The 19,278-nt window shown below is 34.0% G+C and overlaps 1 protein-coding gene across 1 annotated transcript in view; it reads right to left on the bottom strand.

Moving 5' to 3' along the window:
- The window catches only part of dop (microtubule-associated serine/threonine (MAST) protein kinase dop), a 321,749-nt gene that overhangs the window by 9,862 nt on the left and 292,609 nt on the right, over nt 1-19,278 (bottom strand). The window contains 22 exon segments of the mRNA XM_067113018.1: nt 132-197; nt 1,746-1,885; nt 2,011-2,191; nt 2,893-3,107; nt 3,427-3,617; nt 3,906-4,073; nt 4,182-4,348; nt 7,741-7,747; nt 7,780-7,825; nt 7,828-7,881; nt 8,032-8,384; nt 8,634-8,846; nt 8,990-9,213; nt 9,476-9,759; nt 10,035-10,266; nt 11,106-11,333; nt 11,853-11,928; nt 15,504-15,533; nt 16,958-17,184; nt 17,423-17,568; nt 18,486-18,539; nt 18,542-18,593. Of these exon segments, the coding sequence (XP_066969119.1) occupies nt 132-197; nt 1,746-1,885; nt 2,011-2,191; nt 2,893-3,107; nt 3,427-3,617; nt 3,906-4,073; nt 4,182-4,348; nt 7,741-7,747; nt 7,780-7,825; nt 7,828-7,881; nt 8,032-8,384; nt 8,634-8,846; nt 8,990-9,213; nt 9,476-9,759; nt 10,035-10,266; nt 11,106-11,333; nt 11,853-11,928; nt 15,504-15,533; nt 16,958-17,184; nt 17,423-17,568; nt 18,486-18,539; nt 18,542-18,593 (3,354 nt within the window).

Raw genomic sequence — 19,278 nt, 5'->3', positions numbered from 1 at the left:
ACAAGAAAATTTATATACCATATGGTAAAAGAAATGGAAAATAAATGTGGGTTAGCTGATGAGAATAACAGAGGCAGGCAACAAAAGACTAAGTTTTGGGAGCTAAGGCAGCATAAAGCACATTATCGTACCAAGGTGGCTGAGAACTGAGGCACAAAATCAGGAGATAAAACAGGAGCCGACTGAGGGGTAGTCAGCTGCAAAAGAAACAAATAAAATGGTAAAACATTCATCCCTTCCCACCCTGAATTTTCAGTGTCAAAATTCTTACTTTTATGGAAAAAAAAGCAACCCCTTCCCCTAAAATTTCTATAAACTGTATTACATATTGTTTTTGTAACAGAAAACAGCAATGCTTTTGGTAAGCATTTACAGCGTACATATACTTATTTTGTACTGGAACTCTCCATCTAATGAGGAATAAAATATGAAACCCACGCAAAATGAGATTAACTCTTTACATTAAAGTAATGAACAGGTACATTTATGTGGCCAACCCTAAATTTACAAGTGAACAGATATTGCTGATATTGAAAACACACATCCAATCATTTTCACTTAATATCCCTGAGACTTTATATAATTTATCACAAACACTATGCAAATTACAGACTTTAAATTGTAAAACCTGAAAAAAATTTGTTTCAAACTTCTGATACTTAGTAAACAAACAGTCATATTAGTTTTTCACCTAAAACACTAAATCGCAACTGATACCTTTCTAAAAAAAAAAAAAAAAAAAAGTATCAACACTGTCAGAAAAACAAGCTCCTGAAAACAAAAACAAGCTATAGACACACAGCATAAAAACAAGTTCATTTAGCTCAAAAAGTCATAAGTTTCTGACACAGCTTATTTATTAAAGCTCTAATGCCCTTCAATTAGCATATAATTGATAGCGATGACAATGATTACAAACACTTGGCCCTGGCTCTTATGAATTGTTCAATGCACTCTGAATTTCAGGAAATCTTCAACAATTTTACCCTCCCTGAGCTTTGTGTAAGTTTAGAATCTGTGTCAATTACCTATTTTCCAAAAAATATGCTGAGGTAAATGCACGATAACAATAACCCTGTCACCTAGCATCCACAGGGTATATTATTTCAAAACCATTCATAAAGTCATCTTTACTCTCTCACAAATATGGTGTGAGTAACATAAAAACAATATCATTCACCTTTCAGCATAAACTGAATCCTGATCAGCAATTTAACTCTTCACCCATTTTAATAAGCACCTATGAAAAAGTCTGGACACCATTTAAGGAATCATTCTCAGTGTGTGGCGGGTGTTGCAATTGCAAAACTTTCAAGTTATTTTATCAATTCAGAAGTAACGCTAACACTTTACCTAAACCATACATCATTATGGATTGTTAGTTGCCAATTTAGCCATGAATGCAAGTAGTGACATAACATTAGTACCTTGAAGCATCTACTACTTAGTATAATATACTGTACAATAAGCCGAACTTATTTTAATTAATTAAGAGTACTCATGCACTGTACTATAAAAATTATTTTCAACCTTTCTTCATATTAGATACCTGTGGGATATAACAGCAAAGAGCCTGAGTGATCCCTTTCCTTCTACCCTAAAAATTGGCGAAAACCATGACAAATACGTAATAAAACTGAAGTATTGGACTTTATTGCAATGAGATACTTTTATCTGAAAATATTCACAATTAACAAAAAGTATATCAGTAACATAAGGAAATTTTATTATAATTAATAACTCACCTGTTGGATTTCAGCAGAAACACGTTTGCTGGAGACCTTACGGAAAAGGGATGTCTTGCGCCTTTTTTCATTGGATCTCCTGCTCTTGCCAGGCATACGCTTGGCAAGTTTTGAGGCTCCTGGGTTTCTCTTACGTCCACCTGTGAGAAAGTGCAACTTATTACAAAATTTTACAAATCTTAAGTGCTGTATGGGGACCCCACTGCAATATAAAAGTTAAAAAACAACAAAGAAACTTATGTCAAAAAAATTATGTTTTTCATACCTGTTCTGATTGATGTCTGATCTAAAGGCATGGATCTTAATGATGCATGATCTGTTGAACTCATCAACAATGTTACGACTTGTGTGTGGAACATTCCTTGTATGGATTCTCCATTGATGTGTGTTATAAGGTCACCTGGACGCAAACCAGCCTCAAATGCTGGACTACGCTGATCAACATCCTGTTACAAAGACAATTTTGGTGTTGAGTAAAATAATGAAATTTAATTATGCAATAGGATTTACACTAAAAAAAAAACTAAGGTTTTTAGAATTTCTGGATAAAAAAACTTTGTATACACAATTAAATATCTAAAAATAATTATTTGCATAATTAAGGCCTCCCTTAAATATGCATAAAAAACTGTCCCCCAAATTGCTTCCATTTCAAAAAGCAAAATAAAACTAGTCTTAGTACAACTTTAGCAATGAATTTTTTGTAACAACTCAAGCATATTTTAAACTCATGAAAATAACCAAATTGGGTATTGATAACATCCAGTTAAAAGGCTATCCCAAGAGGAAACTTTCAAGTCTAAATGTGACATTCAACTTACTAATGATCTAAATATATTTAATGGCTTATCTCATTAGACTGCACTCCAATAAGTAGGAGGGAAAAATACAATAAATCATATTCTATGATTTATCATAGACATATATTTAATGGCTTATCTCATTAGACTGCACTTCAATAAGTAGGAGGGAAAAATATGATAAACCATATTCTATTATTGCAAACAAACACTCCAGTCTAGCCCTAGGAGAATATAGCATTTTATGTCACTAGTTTTGTTAAACCTTCAAACAATAATAATGTGATAACAATTCAGCAATAATAACTTGTTTCTACTGACTGGACCAATTTCCAACAGGGACTTACCATTACCAAGTGATGAACAGTATAATAATCAGTATCTCCATAGTACACCCTAATGGCTCGGATAGTAAAGCCGAAGCCCTGTGGACCACGGCGAATGATTGTAGGAGGTTTAAGGGAATTAATGAAAGGAGCAATTTCCCTTGACGGAGATGTATCACGTGACGAGGCAGTGCTGGATCCTCCTGGTGACTGGATGGGCTGAGGCATGCTGTCTTCTGAAAGCAAAAATCCTTTTAAAATTTTCATAAAAATAACTTTACAGAAACCACAACCAATAATATCTGATTAAAAATCAGACGTGAAAAATACTTGATTAACCTCAATTCATATTTTTGAATGACAAATCATACTTTCAATACCTGATATTTAAAAAGCTCTAAACAAGCAAGATGAGAAAACAAACTACTACTACTTTGGCTAAAGCACAATTTACATTGTGGTTTTGCAACCTAAATTTAAATAATGAAAATTAGGGTTTGGAAACATACTTTTGTATTTTTAAATAAATCTATTTTGAGAGACATGACAACATACCAGTTGGAATCATCAGTGATAATCCAGATGCTGAAGCACTCTTGATAACTGGACGAGATCTATGCTTAACTGCTGGTGACACAGGAGGGACATTGACACGAGGCATGGAGAGATGCTCAGAAGCGCCAGGTTTCTCATCGACTGGTGAGAGCTCTCGCAAGCTCACACCCTCCAAGCTAGGGAAGAGCAGACTGCTTGGCATGTTATTTTGAACAAAGTTAACACACATTTACATGGTGGGCAACCATGAAACACTTTAGAAATGATGAAATAAAAACAAAAATTACACGCTATAATCACCAGAGTAAACTAGTGCAAGTGCAATTTAATTCAAAAGTAATATACAGTAATATGATGAAATAAGGACAATATAAAATAATAGAACAGAAAAGTGAGGGATCACAACAGTATGTGCAGAAGAGAGAATGTAATTTCAAGAAAAAAAAAAAAAAAAAACAAAAACTGGTTTTAATCAATACCTTAATAAATCTTCTTCCCCTGATATTGAAAATCTTGGTAAGGACTCCTTTGAGTGGGAGTGAAGTCGGCGTCTTCTCTGGACCTGAGGGGAAACATCTTCACTTTCTGTCTGGGATGACTCAGGAGTACTCTGGCAAACAGGAACTCCTTCTAGCTTACCTCTTGTTCTGAAACAGAAAATAAAAAATTAAGTAGCACACATTACTTTTGTAAGTCTGATATTTCCCAACTATACATCACTATATACAAAATAAAACATTATAATTTCTACTTACACATCAGGGGTTGCAGGAAGATCTCTGTTCTCTGTATCAGGAGTATTGGTGGATGACTCAAGCGTTGAACGAGAGGATTCCGACTGGTCACTATGCCCTGAATCCCCTCTGGACACACTACCTCTTCCATCACCCTCCGTGGGTGGAGTTTCATTAGACTGTTCAGTCTGTATAAAAAAAAAAAAAAAACTACATTTAAAAAGTACATTCTATCAATTTATGTATGGAACAAAGATTTAGCTTCTACCTACAGTATTATATTATAACTTTTATAATCACCATCTTTACAAGCATATCCTAGCATACTTCAATCAACAAGAGCAGTATAAGTAATATCCTAGCAAGTATGGAGTAAAATCTGAATTCTATCTTAAAGGTTAAAAAAGATAAAAAGAAAAACAATACCTGTAATGTTATGCCATACAAAACACAAACACATCTGTTATGCATACCGAAAATTGCTTTTACTTTCAAGCATTAAAAAATGTAAATTTACTTATTATGCAAAACAAATGCTTTCATTTGGCTTTAATTGGGTAATAAAAGATTTATTTAACTTATATGGTGACCTCACAGATACTATCTGAAAAATGTATTGATAAAATTTGGTATGCCAAATAGATCTGTTCATCTGAAAACATGTGGTAAAACCAACTACAAGTTGACCATCACTAATCTGGTTTCACAACCAATTTCCCAGGTCACCGCACCAACCTGCCACTGCTGTTTGTTGGTGCTACTTGTGTGCATACATATGTACCCTATGCACACAACTGCATTATCTTTTGGGTTGTAATAAAAAAGTACTGTATGTAAGTATGTATGTATGTATGTATGTAATATATATATATATATATTAAAACACTATTTGAACGTTGCAACCATATATTTCGGCACTTCCTTCTGTGTCCCTGTTCACTGGTAAAATATGGACATGACATGTTACAAGGGTATATATACAAAGCATCTGTCCATATTTTGCAGTGAACAGGGGTACAGAAGGAATGCCAATATATGGTTCTGCTCAAATAGTGTTTTATGGGCCTTTTATCTTCATATTATACTGTAGTATTACAGTAAAAGGCATTCATATATATATATATATATATATATATATATATATATATATATATATATATATATATATATATATATATATATATATACTCTTTATATATATATATATATATATATATATATATATATATATATATATACAGGTGTCCCCAAGTACTGCATTCTGATCTACAGCACTTTTTCAAATACATTTATCAAGAATAGGTATCTGAGTTACGGCACTGTAAGTGCTGTTAAAGGCGCTTACAACAAGAATAGGAATCTATTTATGGTGCCTATTTGTTAATCAGCACTGACTTACGGAGGAAATTGACTTATGGCATGCCGCTGGAATGGAACCCTGCTGTAAGTTGGGAATGTATGTAAGTTATGCATTTGTGTGTGTGTGTGTGTACTAATATATATATATATATATATATATATATATATATATATATATATATATATATATATATATATATATATATATATATATATATATATATATATATATATATATATATATATATATATATATATATATATATATATATATATATATATATATATATATATATTGTAGTGATGCTTTTGGAACTCAACCTCGGTACTTGATGCTGCCTTGGTAGCCATTGTTTGCTTGACACTTGACGTAAGCTTACACGTTTGTCTTGAGACCCTGTGATGCATTTCCTATTTCACGCCGAACAAAAAGTTAAGTGTTAATCACAGAGTAGCCCTCAATCATTGCAGAATCCATCTCAGTCCATTCTAACCTTTTTTTGTGGGTTTTTGCACTTGTGTGCATACAATACATCATGGCTCCAGGGTGAGTTTCATTTTCAATAGAATATTCTAGGCTAAGTTTACTATGCCTGTCACATTTTCAGTCAGTTCCACTGATAATGACTTGTTAAAGGAATCAAAACTGACAAAGCAGGCCTTAAAGCACTTGAGGTAAGTGGGAAAAGTATTGTTGATCTGGATGAACGAAAAATAGCCAGTGGTAGTGTTACCGAGGTCATGGTTTATGAAAAAGCAAAAGGTAGAATAAAGGACTTTATACAATATTTATTTGTGTTAATTTAATTACTGTTTTCTTTATGTAAGATTATGTTGTATAAAAGTAAAATACAAGCCCATCTTCGTAAAAATGCCTGTTAAAATGGCATTGTCTGAGGTGGTCTGGTATGAATGAATTCACATGATTCTTTGTGGGAAAAATATGTTTGGTACTTGTTATTTTTGGCACTCATCATATGCATCACAACACCAAATAAAACAAGCTGTAGGAAGTTCTTTGATACCAGCAAATGAGTTTGTGCATTTGAATGTACCCTATACGCACGACTGCGATCTTTTGGTGTTGTAAAACTAAAAAAAGTGAGAAAATCCTATAAAATACATAAGTGAGATTAGCATAAAATATAAATAAAAAATCATAAGCATAACAACCCATACCAAAACAAGCTGTAGCAAGTTCTCTGATACCAGCAAACAAGTTTGTGCTTTCGTACATACCCTATGCACACGATTGCATTTATCTCTTGGGTTGTAAAAATGAAAAAATGCAAAATTACAGTAAAAACACAGATGAGAGCAATGTAAAATATAAATAAAAAATCATGAGCATGACAACACAAACCAAAACAAGCTGTAGCAAATTCTCTGACACCAGCGAATGAGTTTGTGCATTCGTGCATACCATATGAACATGACTGCATTTATCTTTTGGGTTGTAACAATAAGAAAAAAAATTTAAAAATACAGTAAAAATATAGATGAGAATAGCGTAAAACATAAATTAAAAAATTATGAGTGTAGCAATACAAACCAAAAGTTGTAGTAAGTTCCTCAACGCCAGCGAATGAGTTTGTGCTTTTGTACAGTATGTACCCTACGCAAACCATAATTCTTTTAGGTAGTAAAAATAAAAACTGAGAAAATACAGTAAAAATATAGATGACAAAAGCATAAAATATAAAAAAAAATTCCAAGATGAAGAAGATGGGAATCCTAACAACCCTTCACCTCAAGAAATGTAAATGTACTTAGCTGCAAATTCCAGCTCTTCACTTTGGAAGTGGCAGTGATGAATGCAAGTCCACAGAATTACCTGTACCATTTATTTTGCCCATGCTTCATTAAAATTTCACTTGACTTTCATTTAATATTTTTTTCCTTATCAACCAACTTGTACTGATTTACAGGGTATTTTAAAGGTAGGATGAGGTGGTTAACTGTTAAGTGTATTCTAACCTAACTACTCTGTAATCTGGCAAAATCCCTAATCCAGCACCCTGCAGGTCTCAATGATGCCGGATTAGTGACAGTCAACCTGTACTACCTTCTATAAGAAAATTAACATAAAATATAGCAAAAATGTGCAAACAACAAAATCAAAGCAGATACTATGCTTTGAAAAAGCATACAGAAAACAACAGCTAAGCCTAATTTCCATCAGAACAACTGCATTTCAGGTAAAATCTTTGTGAAGACATACCTGGAAGCTTGTATTTACAGGTATCTGTAATGTACTTGCAATTTGTGATACTTTGAGAATTATGAGGAAAAGGAGGGAGCTCTGGCTCACCCCCTTCTTCACTGTCTTCTTCCAATTCATGATTGTAACGATCAAGGCGTGCTGAAAGAACAAGATTAGTATTAACAAATCATAACAAATCATACATACTGTAAAGATGCTTTTTAAAATGATTATACACAACTGTTGTACTGTTATAAAGCAAACAAGATAAAATTAAAAAACAGTACCCAACATTATCAATCAACTCACTGTCAAAGTAACTTGTATCTTCATCATGGTCCAATTGAGGGACAAATTCTGCCTTCATTCTTAAGAGAGAATCCCAGTCAATACTCAGGAAGAATATGTGTTCTTTAACCTCCAATGCCCCACCAACTGTCCCTAAACGATCTAAGGGTGAGTGATGCAGTAGAGCAGTGATCAAGTCTTTAGCTTCTTCTGGGACGATCCCTTCATCTTCACTTGGCCATTCAATATCGTCATTTACCGTATGAGCAAAAAGTTCCTCTGGTGTATCTCCAAAGAATGGGACACATCCAATGAGAAATTCATATAATATTACTCCCATAGCCCACCAATCAACTGGTTTTCCATATCCTTGCCTATAAAAAAAAAGTTTCATTTAGTAACATTTCATGAGTCAAGTAATTTGATTAAACATTGTGTTCAAAACAATATGTATGCTCAAGAAACACCAGAAATGACAAATTAAATCTGTTACTTAAAATTACAGTCTGTGATAACTGCTGCAAAATAACCAACTTCAATCTAAACATAAAAATAAAACTGGAAAATACAAGTCCAGCCAAAATTTGCTTATCTCCATTGCCAAGTCACAATTCCCTACTCACCTCAGTATAACCTCTGGAGCAATGTATTCAGGAGTGCCAAACACTTGCTTATCTGAAAACTGCCTGGTCTCTTTATCAATATACCCTTCATACAAGTTAGTTGCCAAGGACATTAATCCCATCTTACTTAGACCAAAGTCAGTGAGCTTAATGTGCCCAAGAGCAGTAATCAATAAGTTGTCTGGTTTTAAATCCCTATGTACAATTCCATAGCTGGAAAAATAAAAATACACACAATTAGAATTCTTCATCAGAAACATATTATCTAACACAGGCTGCAAAAGAAATTACACACCACTGTTCATGCAATAAGACCAATTAATTCATGGAAATGTTAAATTCTTCTCAAGTTTTACCTGTGCAGGTACTCTACTGCAAGAACTGTCTCTGCAAAGTAGAATCTTGCCATATCAGGTGGCAAGGGACCCATATTCTTCAGAAGTGTGGCACAATCTCCTCCTTCTACATACTCCATGACAAGACATAAATGACGTTTGGTCTCAAAGCTACAGATCATCGACACCACAAAAGGATTATCAGTAAAACTCATGATATCTCTCTCATTGAAGACTTGCTCAACCTTAAAGATGAAAAGTACATATAAATTTACGTATGAATCAGGTATAAGGTAAAATGATTATTTAATAATTTTTCATTTCAGGTTGTTTTTTTTAACTATTTTTAATCTAATATGAACATGTGAACTTTGTGTAAAGGAACTACACATGATAATTTTGTCAAGGTATCGTTCCCTACTCACTGACCTCTCCCTTATGCCTGGCTATATAAGGGATTTGATTCCATGAGACGAATCTTTACATAAAGGAATGTATTTCACAAACCTGGTTTCTCAGCATAAGATTGTGTTTGCTGATCTTCTTCATGGCAAAACGCTCCTTAGTAATTTTGTGTCTGACAAGGTACACTGCTCCATAAGCTCCATTAGATATAAGCTTAACATTTTCATACTCCTCCTCTTTTGGAGTGGGTTTAGAAGGTGTGGAAGACTGTTCAGGAGAAAATTCAGATGAAGTTTTGCTGACACTGCCACCTGCATTAGCTGCACTCTTGTCACTAGATAAGCTCTCTTCTAAGGGACAGCCAACTGTCAGATCATCACTCAATTCTGAAAGGTTTCATCAATTTAAACCTTAGAAAACTTGAATGAGCCAAATCACTTTTTCTTTCAGATTTTCTAATTTAATTTGCACAATTCTGTACAGCCAACCAGAGAAAATAAGAAAACCTTACTAAGAAACTTCAAAGAAATCACAATCTAATCTTATTAAGAATTTATATACAGTTATGGTAAGCTTAAAATTTTTCCCTTTTCAATCAGTCAACGAACTTCAATTCCTTAAAACAAACCTCTACACTATTATTCAACAAAGCTTTCCTAACCTGCCAGAGGGTCTCTGTTGAGACCCAGTTTTGTTATGATATACTGAGGGATGTCAGTCTTGATTCCTTGGTTTGTTCTAGCCTGACCCTCTGCTTGTTCAAGCAAATGATAAAATTCTTCTGGATCAAACTCCAAACACTCAAGAAGTCTTGCTGGTCTAGACACTATCAGTAACAGTTTTTTAATCAGAGATGTCAAGTGGGCTGCAGCATCTGGTGATTTCTCTCGGGTCTGGAAAAAAGTTGATCATTGATATTTTTACCGACTTTACTTTTTCACAGAATGAAGTACTGTAATTCAACTTAACCCTTTTAACCCGGACTAATAATTATGACATGTGAGCCCATGCATGCAAAAAATTGCATGTTATTTTGGAAAAGTGGGTCCTTTTTTCCCGTCATTTACCATATGTTAATTATCTCCCAAAATATATGCTATTATATATCAATTTAAAGCTTATGAACTGTATTTTAAGAGAAAATATCATAATTGATGTTCCCTGTAGGATTAAGTTCGCTGTCAGGCATCAGCAGACAACAGACATCAGCTGACAACAACAAACATGAGAAACACATTACAAAACCATATTTACGACACTGTCCGAGCTTGTCACTCTTATATAACACAATCTTTATTCTCTATGTCATTATTGATAACTATAAAAAATAAGTGTATCTTATGCATTTCTAATATAATATCTCAAAATCTACATATATATTGCGATAATCACTCGAGACCACAGCCATGCGTAAACTTGAAAATGTAAACAAACACGATATTTCTGGGTAATATGGCTGAAAGACGGGCTATCATCTGATTGACTTTCTTGGAAAAAGGAGGGAGATGGTCAGCCAATAAATAGTAACCATCTCCTGATGTGGGTTGGGCTTATTTAAGTGCATAATTTGAAAGTGACTATATATCGCCACACGGAGTAAGCAGTAAAAGCCAGTATATAGCCTCACGGGTTAAAAGGGTTAAATAAGGGAAAATGTATAATCACAATAATATATATGTGATGCCACAAAAGAAACTGTGTAGCCTTGTGATGGAAGATATATTACACCTACCTCAGACAAAAGCTTCTCAAGGTTTTCTGACAGTTCATAGAAGTATCTGCTGGTAATCAACTTTTCTTGTGACTTCTGAAGACAATCCTTAGCCATTTCCAAAACTTGGTGATGTACAAAGCGAGCAATTGCTACAGAATCTTGCGCTATATCAGGACTTCCCTGTACTTCCAAAGATTTATTGTCCTCTATGAAAGTCAGTAATCTTTCTTCCATCTGCTGTGTGGCCTGTCATGAAAACATGAGATTAGCAATAAGAACAGTTGTTTAAATTCTGATTATTTGAAAAATCTTAAATTAAGTACTGCAGAACCTTTTAATTATATCTCTAAAAAATGAGCTAGTTGCAGTAACACTTCTGATCAATTCACAATTCTACAAAATTTGACAAATATTAGGTAAAAGTTATCTCTATTTTAAAGTAAAACTGAAAACTTCGTAACATCAACCAATAAGCTGGATTTTTATTTCATAAGAAAATTAAAATTTATTCTCTAAAAGCATACTCGACTACCTCAGCAGAAATTTTACACTTAAAACCACACTGAACCAGGATATCTTCAGAATTGCAAATTTGATAAAAAGAGAATAAAAAAAATAGGGTTACTAAGGCAACCAGGTAAAGCTGCTGTATGTGTAAAAGTGAAATTCTTAGTGACAATTATATCTGATTTTTCACATCCTAATCATTTTCAATATTTCACTTATCAGAAAGAAAATAAACTTCATTATACATTGTTAACTTACCTTGGGGAAGCGTTCTTTGTACAATGTATTCATCATTATAATTTCATTGTCAACCACTGGAGATCGAATAGGACTACTGCATGTGGAAAAAGAGAGATTATTAATATGACTATTTTAACAAATTAATTTTCATGATTATGATTTCTATATACAGTCAACAATTTTACTACTATTAATATAAATATCTTAAGATATTACCTTCTCTTTACCAGATGGAAATTCAAAACAGTAAGGTAAATACAGTACTTAATAATTACATCGATACTTGTGACTATATAACAATTGAAAATATACAGTACTATCATGAAAAAATAAAAGCAAATGACAAATCAGTGCAAGATAAAAACACAGGTGCAGACCAAATATATTAAATTAATCAGTAAAACCAAATATAAGTGAAATAAACACAATACTTAAATGGAAAAAAATGAAGAGAAAATGTAAACCTTATTACAAATACAACCAATCAACATTTAAGCAATATACCTGATAAGAGGAAAAAAAAAGTCTCTAAGAATATTTCTATTAAAATACTATGCGGTACAATATATAAGAACAAAATGCTTAGATGCTACATTGACCAATAACAATACTGTAACTTGTCTTGCTTTACTGTACAGCCTACCCAACTGACTAACATCTATGGACAACACTAACAATTGATGTAATGATGCACTATTCAGAACTGTGGCACTGCACTAAACCACAGACACTATTTGTCGTGGAACATTTGACATTTCATGACAGTGACTCTGATTTCAAAATTTCACCATGACCATCAACACAAAGAAAATAATGAATGGAAAAGCCAGGAGAAGAGGAGCAAAAGAATAAATACATCTAAGAAGAGACATTCACAATCCTAAATCTCTTCTTTAAGGGCTTTAAGACAAGGCTCCAGCAAGTTAGAAAAAAAAATATGGAAAAAAAGGGACCTAAACCTTCAAGTACAATGTTTAAAAATTAAGAGTAATTTTTTCTGTAGTTGGTTCTGCCTACTTTGTATCATGCAAGAAGAGCTTTATTGGCAAGACATGAACCCCTCTAACACATGACTCAGATTAGGTGATAACACCTTATCCCCACACACACGCGCGCACACACTAAACATAAGGATTATAAGGAAGGTGAGCAGTACAACAAAGCTGGAAAGGAAAGTGCTCGTCAATCTTTATAAACAGGAAATACTATTTAGGCATGACTTTAAGTGTATTATAAATATATATATAAATATACAGTACATATGCAATACATACAGTACATACACACATAAAGGTATATGTATGTAGATACAGGTGTTCCTTTACTTAAAATGGGATTACTAAAAACCCATTAGATTTGAAAATCATAAGTTCAAAAAGAATACCTTATCAACCAAATATCATAGTCTAGCCTAACTTACCTTCCAGCCTGAGAAGAACCCTAAAAGAGTTCAGAGGTCTGGTTAAACAAATCATTTATAACTAACTAACTAACTAGCCTAACTTACCAAAAATATGCTCACAACACTTGTAGCATGAAGTTGGGCAAAATCTTCTAGCAAAATAATTTTTTAAAAAAGTGAGGAATATCTACTATATTTTATTGAATACTGAAAACTCTTGTTTGTATCTTAAGCTGTCCTACCTTCAATGCGCATAGATCACTTACCATAACCTACAGTGGAGTATATTTACAGAAAACAAGGCCTAATCTATATTTAAATGTTGAATATCTTTAATTTAATCAAACAATATCATGTATGCCAAAGTATCTATCAGCTTTTCTGCAATGCCTGTTAGTGGCAGGCATGCCAGCACCACCATGTAAACTTTATAACTAAAAGACCTACTATGGCTTGGTCCTTGAGCTAAAGAGTGTAGTTCTGACTGGTAAAATAATACCTCTTCTACATCAGGATACATATTGCATTGATGGGATAAAGTCTCCACAATATACCATAACTTCCTTTGCTGTGTTAATAAAACAAGCTTAAAAAATCCAGTCTTTCCATAATCTTTATGCCAGCAAGGCTTTTTGTTTTTGGTATAATAAACAAGAAGCATATGCTTGCTCACATTCTTGAATGCTTTACAGTTCGAGTGGCTGATTAAAAAAGTCAATTAGCTGTCCCAAGTAACACTTCCATCTAAGACCAGCATTACAGGGTCCTTGAATGCCTTGAATTCAGGAATTTTCTCAGCTTCTAGAAGAAAGAAGACATATTCTAGCATTGCTTCCTGACCAAGAATGTTACATCATTAAATATATGACCTTGTAAAAATTTTCTTCAACAATTACCTCCATCTCTTCCATAAAAAACCTCAGTAGTGTAATGGCTCTTGGTGCCTCAGTGCTAACCTCCACATTCTGGAAATTATGACACCTTTTGCGCACTGGAAGTACCCCCGACTTTCTATAAACATTTGCTCATATATAAGATTATCATGAACTTCAAGAATACTGGCAGCAGGCTAAGTAATATATGCTATATATCTGATCTGTCATTTATGAGACAATCTTTTTTTATAATGTCACTTGGCTGAGCTAGTTCTGTAAAAATAGCACAAACACTGATGCTGATGATTTCACAGCAACACTGATCTGCTTCTTACCACTAATGATCGTTGACATCTTCAACTGTGAGTTCCAAGTCACATACTTATTCATTACTGGTTTGCTGCCTTCAGGCTGAATAAGTATCTTGAGTTTAAGTCTTCAAGGCAACTGAAGTCCTCTATCTTTTCACTAGAAAAAGAATACATTCATAGAAATGTAAGAGGCATGAGAGGGGAAATCATAAAAAAAATCTCTTTCCAAACTGATTTGGTTTGTTTATAATAGCAGTTGGAGAGTCTTTTGGGGGTTGCTACCATCAACCAGCATCAACAGTACTGTAAAGGTTGACATTAAAAAATCCAGCCATTGATAATCTGGTTCCTTCAGATTTCTGGTATGGGTTTCTGAGAACATTTTCAAATTTACCACATTGGCGCACCACTGTTTTCTGGAGGCCCTATTTATGTTTTGATGGTGCTGTACTCCAGAGTCAGCTGTTGGGTCTTCATTGCACATGCTAACAGGCATTCCTGCTCATTCCTTCTCAATTTACCATTTATTTGCTGCTTTACAGCCCCATTATGGATTCAGCAAATAAAAGAGATGGTGTAAAACATATACGAGTGATCTCAATCGGAAAGAAAGTGGATATTCAATTGAACTAAAATTCTTCCGAACTGTTTTATTTAGTTGGTGAACATCTAAAATTTTATTTGCTTTTCATTTAGTGTTTAATTTTCTCTCTTTCAAGGACTGTACAAGTAGTCATTTTCTGTTAAATGTACAGCATATATAATCATAAAAAATCCGGCATTTTCGAAAATCCGGCACTCCTCAGGTCCAAGGTTGCCGGATTTTTTAATGTCAATGTGTACGGCAAACCATAAACATGGGAGCACATAAAAAATTTTGCTGAAAGTGTAATGCTACTACATCAAAGTCTTTGAAAAATCACAAGTCAGACAATTTTAAGTCAAGGAGCACCTGTATAGAATATATATACCACTGTATAAATATATACACAAATAGTTCCCTATGAGACAAAATTGTGGTGTGGCAGAACAACAGGCAAGCAGGGTCAAGGAAGAAGGATGGTGTATTCTCATATCTTACTCAAGTGTGGAGATGCACAGCCAGGCCAGACTAGAACCGCACAAGGTGAAGAAAAACAAACCAAAATTATTGGTCAAGTAACCAAAAAGATGATGTGTGTGTGCCACTAAAAGCAGCATTTAAATGTCAGCTGATTAAGCAAGTGAGGCAGCTGTCAAAACTGTACACAAGTGGCTCAATTACCCAAAAAGAAAAAACAGAGCTGTAAAATAAAAAAAAAAAATAAAAAATGGCAATAGAATAAGAAAAACAAAATTTGAAGTCATGAACACTTACTCAATTAATAAGAACACAAAAACTGAATAGCTTCACCAATTCTGTAAAGGCACTTTGTAAAAATTTATGACACCAGACTTAAGAAATTCATTTTCACTCAACACTGCCAAAGTGGTAAAAGTAACTTGAAAAATGTTTGAATCCTTGTCGAAAAAATGTGTTGAATGGAGAGAGAGAGAGAAAAAAAGGAATACAGTACTGTGTTAAGTGGCAACATTCGCAGATGGGATGGGTTTGTTAGATATCTCCAGATGCAGGTTAAAACACTTTCTTTTACAGAGAACTGATATCTTTCCAAGCAAAAGGGAGGGATGGGGATAAAGAGGGAAATGTATGAATAGTATCCTTAACTGCCTTAGGTGCCACATATTAGGTAACTGAAAAAATTTAGTTCATCTATCATTAAAACAGCCATGGGTTCAAGGCAGGTCAGAGGAAAAGGAACACTTGGTGCTCTTCACATAAAAAATACAAAAGATTTTGGCCATGAAAAACAGTAAATTGGGCCCACTAATGACTAATTATCTACTTTTGGATACAATGAACATCCATCAAGCATTGCCTAAACAGGAAAAGTCTATCCTATTAAAAAGTGCTAATATTTCTTTTGCTCAGGCTATGAAAATGTTGTTAGTTCCTAAATTTTCTTTGTATCATTATAACAAGGAAATAAAATCCTATCATCCTAAAAAATTGTTATACAACACCCACTTCTCAACAACAGCTTCTTGGGTCATCAAAAGTTTTCTGTCAAATCTTGAGAAGAGTAATAGAGCGTTTATCTTATAATACTACAAAGATGGGGTGGGAATTATGATCCTTTACATACTAAGTGTAAAGTAGTAAAAAATTGAAAAATCAAACATACTATACCATTTTTCGAGAAAAACCAAAGTAAAAATTTCACTGGCATGTCTCCTATAACATTAGCCATATATTTAAGGTTCCTTGTTGCAAAAATAGCAAAACGCCTATAAAATTAATAACTGCATAATAAATTAGTACTACTTATACAAAGAAATCACAACTTTCAATAACCCAAGAAACAATATTCAAAAACATTACAAGTGTCATAGTTATACACTGTACTAAAGTATTTCTTGCTGACCATATGACTGAAATGTTTTAGAAATACATAGCCTAATAAAGTACTGTACAAAATGAAAGTTTGGCCATACCTGAGGGACCGTGAACGAGGACGATTCATGGGAGAGCGACGGCCATCTTCATCAATGGATGGGTTACTCTCCCCCGAGGAAAAATGACGGACATGGGAATGTCGAAGCTCCTCGACAGCTGGAGAACCAGTGGCAGAAGCTGTGCCAGGCCCAGGGGCTTCACTACCTCCACTTGCTCCTGCCACAGCTCCAATTTGGTGCAGCCTTTCCTGACTTGAACACTGAGACTAAAAACGAAAATCAGTCAATTGGTGCTTCTTATCCCCATCGACAGTATGTTGCATGCAATTACCATAATCACTCAATTTATATGTAAAGAGAGTCAAATCAATTGTGGTTTGTACTTTGGTATGAAGGTCAAAACCTAACAGGTCAGATATTAACTGGCATATAGATTTTTCCTATTAATTTTTCCCACTGCCTGATGAGCACGGGTATGAAAAGAAGTCCTCAATGTTCACTTACAGATACGTTAGAAGATCCGGGAGTGGTTCCATATCCTGAGGAAGGAAGAGATGCCACAGACCAACGGCGGCCATCTCGACTCTTGACTGGGGCAAAGGCAAAGTGCTGCAGAGGGGACATATTCCTAGGAGATTCCATAGGGCTACCTGCAAACCAAATCAGAGATTTCAGTAAAACGGCTCTATTTTTAAAGAAAATCTTTTGCAAGTGTAACACCCCAGTGCACCAAATGGTTGCTGACAGGGTTTGTACTTCAGAAGATTTTCTTTAAAGTTTTCAAGCTGTGATACTAATGTCAGTCAGTGTCATTTTAAAGGTGTGTATCAGTACTTTTTTGCAGCGTTAAAAAAATAAAAGTCAAAATGACTAGTTGGAAACTCTTCATCTTATAGTGAATTGACAAGAATAAATTGCATGAGATTTATGGGTTTATTTTGCACTGTGCAAAACTGCAGTAAATTGCTATTTATGCCCGCTACTGTGCAATCAAATAAAAGAGATGCAAAAATGTTTATGATTCACCATTAAGAATGGCTTTTGTTATTTTCCTCCGATATGTCAGCTAAAACTAGTTTGAGTTAGGTGGCACTTTAAAGCTGAGCAGTTACACTTAATTCTAATGTGGTCAAAAAAGTGAAATGACAAACTTAAAGGGCAAATGGGAGAGAATTTAACTGTAAAAAGTCTTTGGTAAAAATTAAAGAATAAAGACAGTTTTTTTTATGTCATGCACATCTCTGATAAATTGCCTTTTGAGTAGTATATATAAAAATAGTTTATTACTATTTATTTCAGCTATTGCATAAAAAGGACTGAACATCTTTTTATATACCTATTCTATGGTTGACTTAATTCTTGAAGCTGTTGAAGACCATTCCAAATTTTACATACAGTACTTATCTCTCAATGCAACAATGCATCAAGTAGATAAGGCAAGATTTAGTCTGTAACTTCCTCTGACTCAGGGGAGTCTAATTTACTCTGACTATGGGGAAAGTCTGTAACTTACTGTGACCAAGGGGTGAGTCTGTAACTTACTCTAAGGGTTAAGTCTCTAACTTACTCTGACTAAGGGGTGAGTGGCATCGTGGGAGGGTTGGAGAGGTAGTTGCAATGAGCTCTTCCTCTGACCAGGAGGCACCCGGCTACCCGAATACAAACTCAGTTCCTTCTGTAAAACAATGACCAAATTAGTTTCAGTATCTCCTGCATAACATCATCATAAATAACTAAGAATATTCAAGCTCTTCAAAACTCATGTTGAAATTATTCCAACATGAACATGATTACACTGATCAAGTGCAGTAACCAATAACAACAGCACATTATACTACCACAAACACATAAAAAAAGTACACTGATAATATATAAACAGCAATAAAGTTAAAAAGGCCATATAATAATGCTAAAGAAAATGGGTTTTGTCTGGGAGAATTTCATTAACAAATCTCAAATAAACAATGGATGTAATGATAACCACTACAACATGAGATCTAGTCTTAATCTGTTCATTCTTGCAATGAAAATATGAAATTTACCTAATGTGAAGCATACTGTTCTGCTCTCCACTTCCGTGATATATGAGGTATGGTAGAAACAAAAGGAGATATCCGCTTTAACAGAAAGACAATGAGCTATTGGGGATATGATTACAACTACATTAACAAAGGACTTATCAAAAGGATATACCAAACAAGTAAAAAAAAATCTTGCATTTATATATACTAAAGTGATCTGTCCATGCTTACAGTTGTTATGCACATGTCAGGGCTACTTCAATATTTATTGAAGAGATGATTGCATCACCAGTGCACGTGTGGTGTTTGAAAAAACTGGTTAAAGTGATGAAACTTAAC

This window comes from Macrobrachium rosenbergii, chromosome 12 (genome assembly GCF_040412425.1).
Source record: "Macrobrachium rosenbergii isolate ZJJX-2024 chromosome 12, ASM4041242v1, whole genome shotgun sequence".
Lineage (NCBI taxonomy): Eukaryota > Metazoa > Arthropoda > Malacostraca > Decapoda > Palaemonidae > Macrobrachium > Macrobrachium rosenbergii.
Note: the sequence above shows the minus strand (reverse complement) of the source record. Positions and strands in the feature narration are given on the sequence as shown.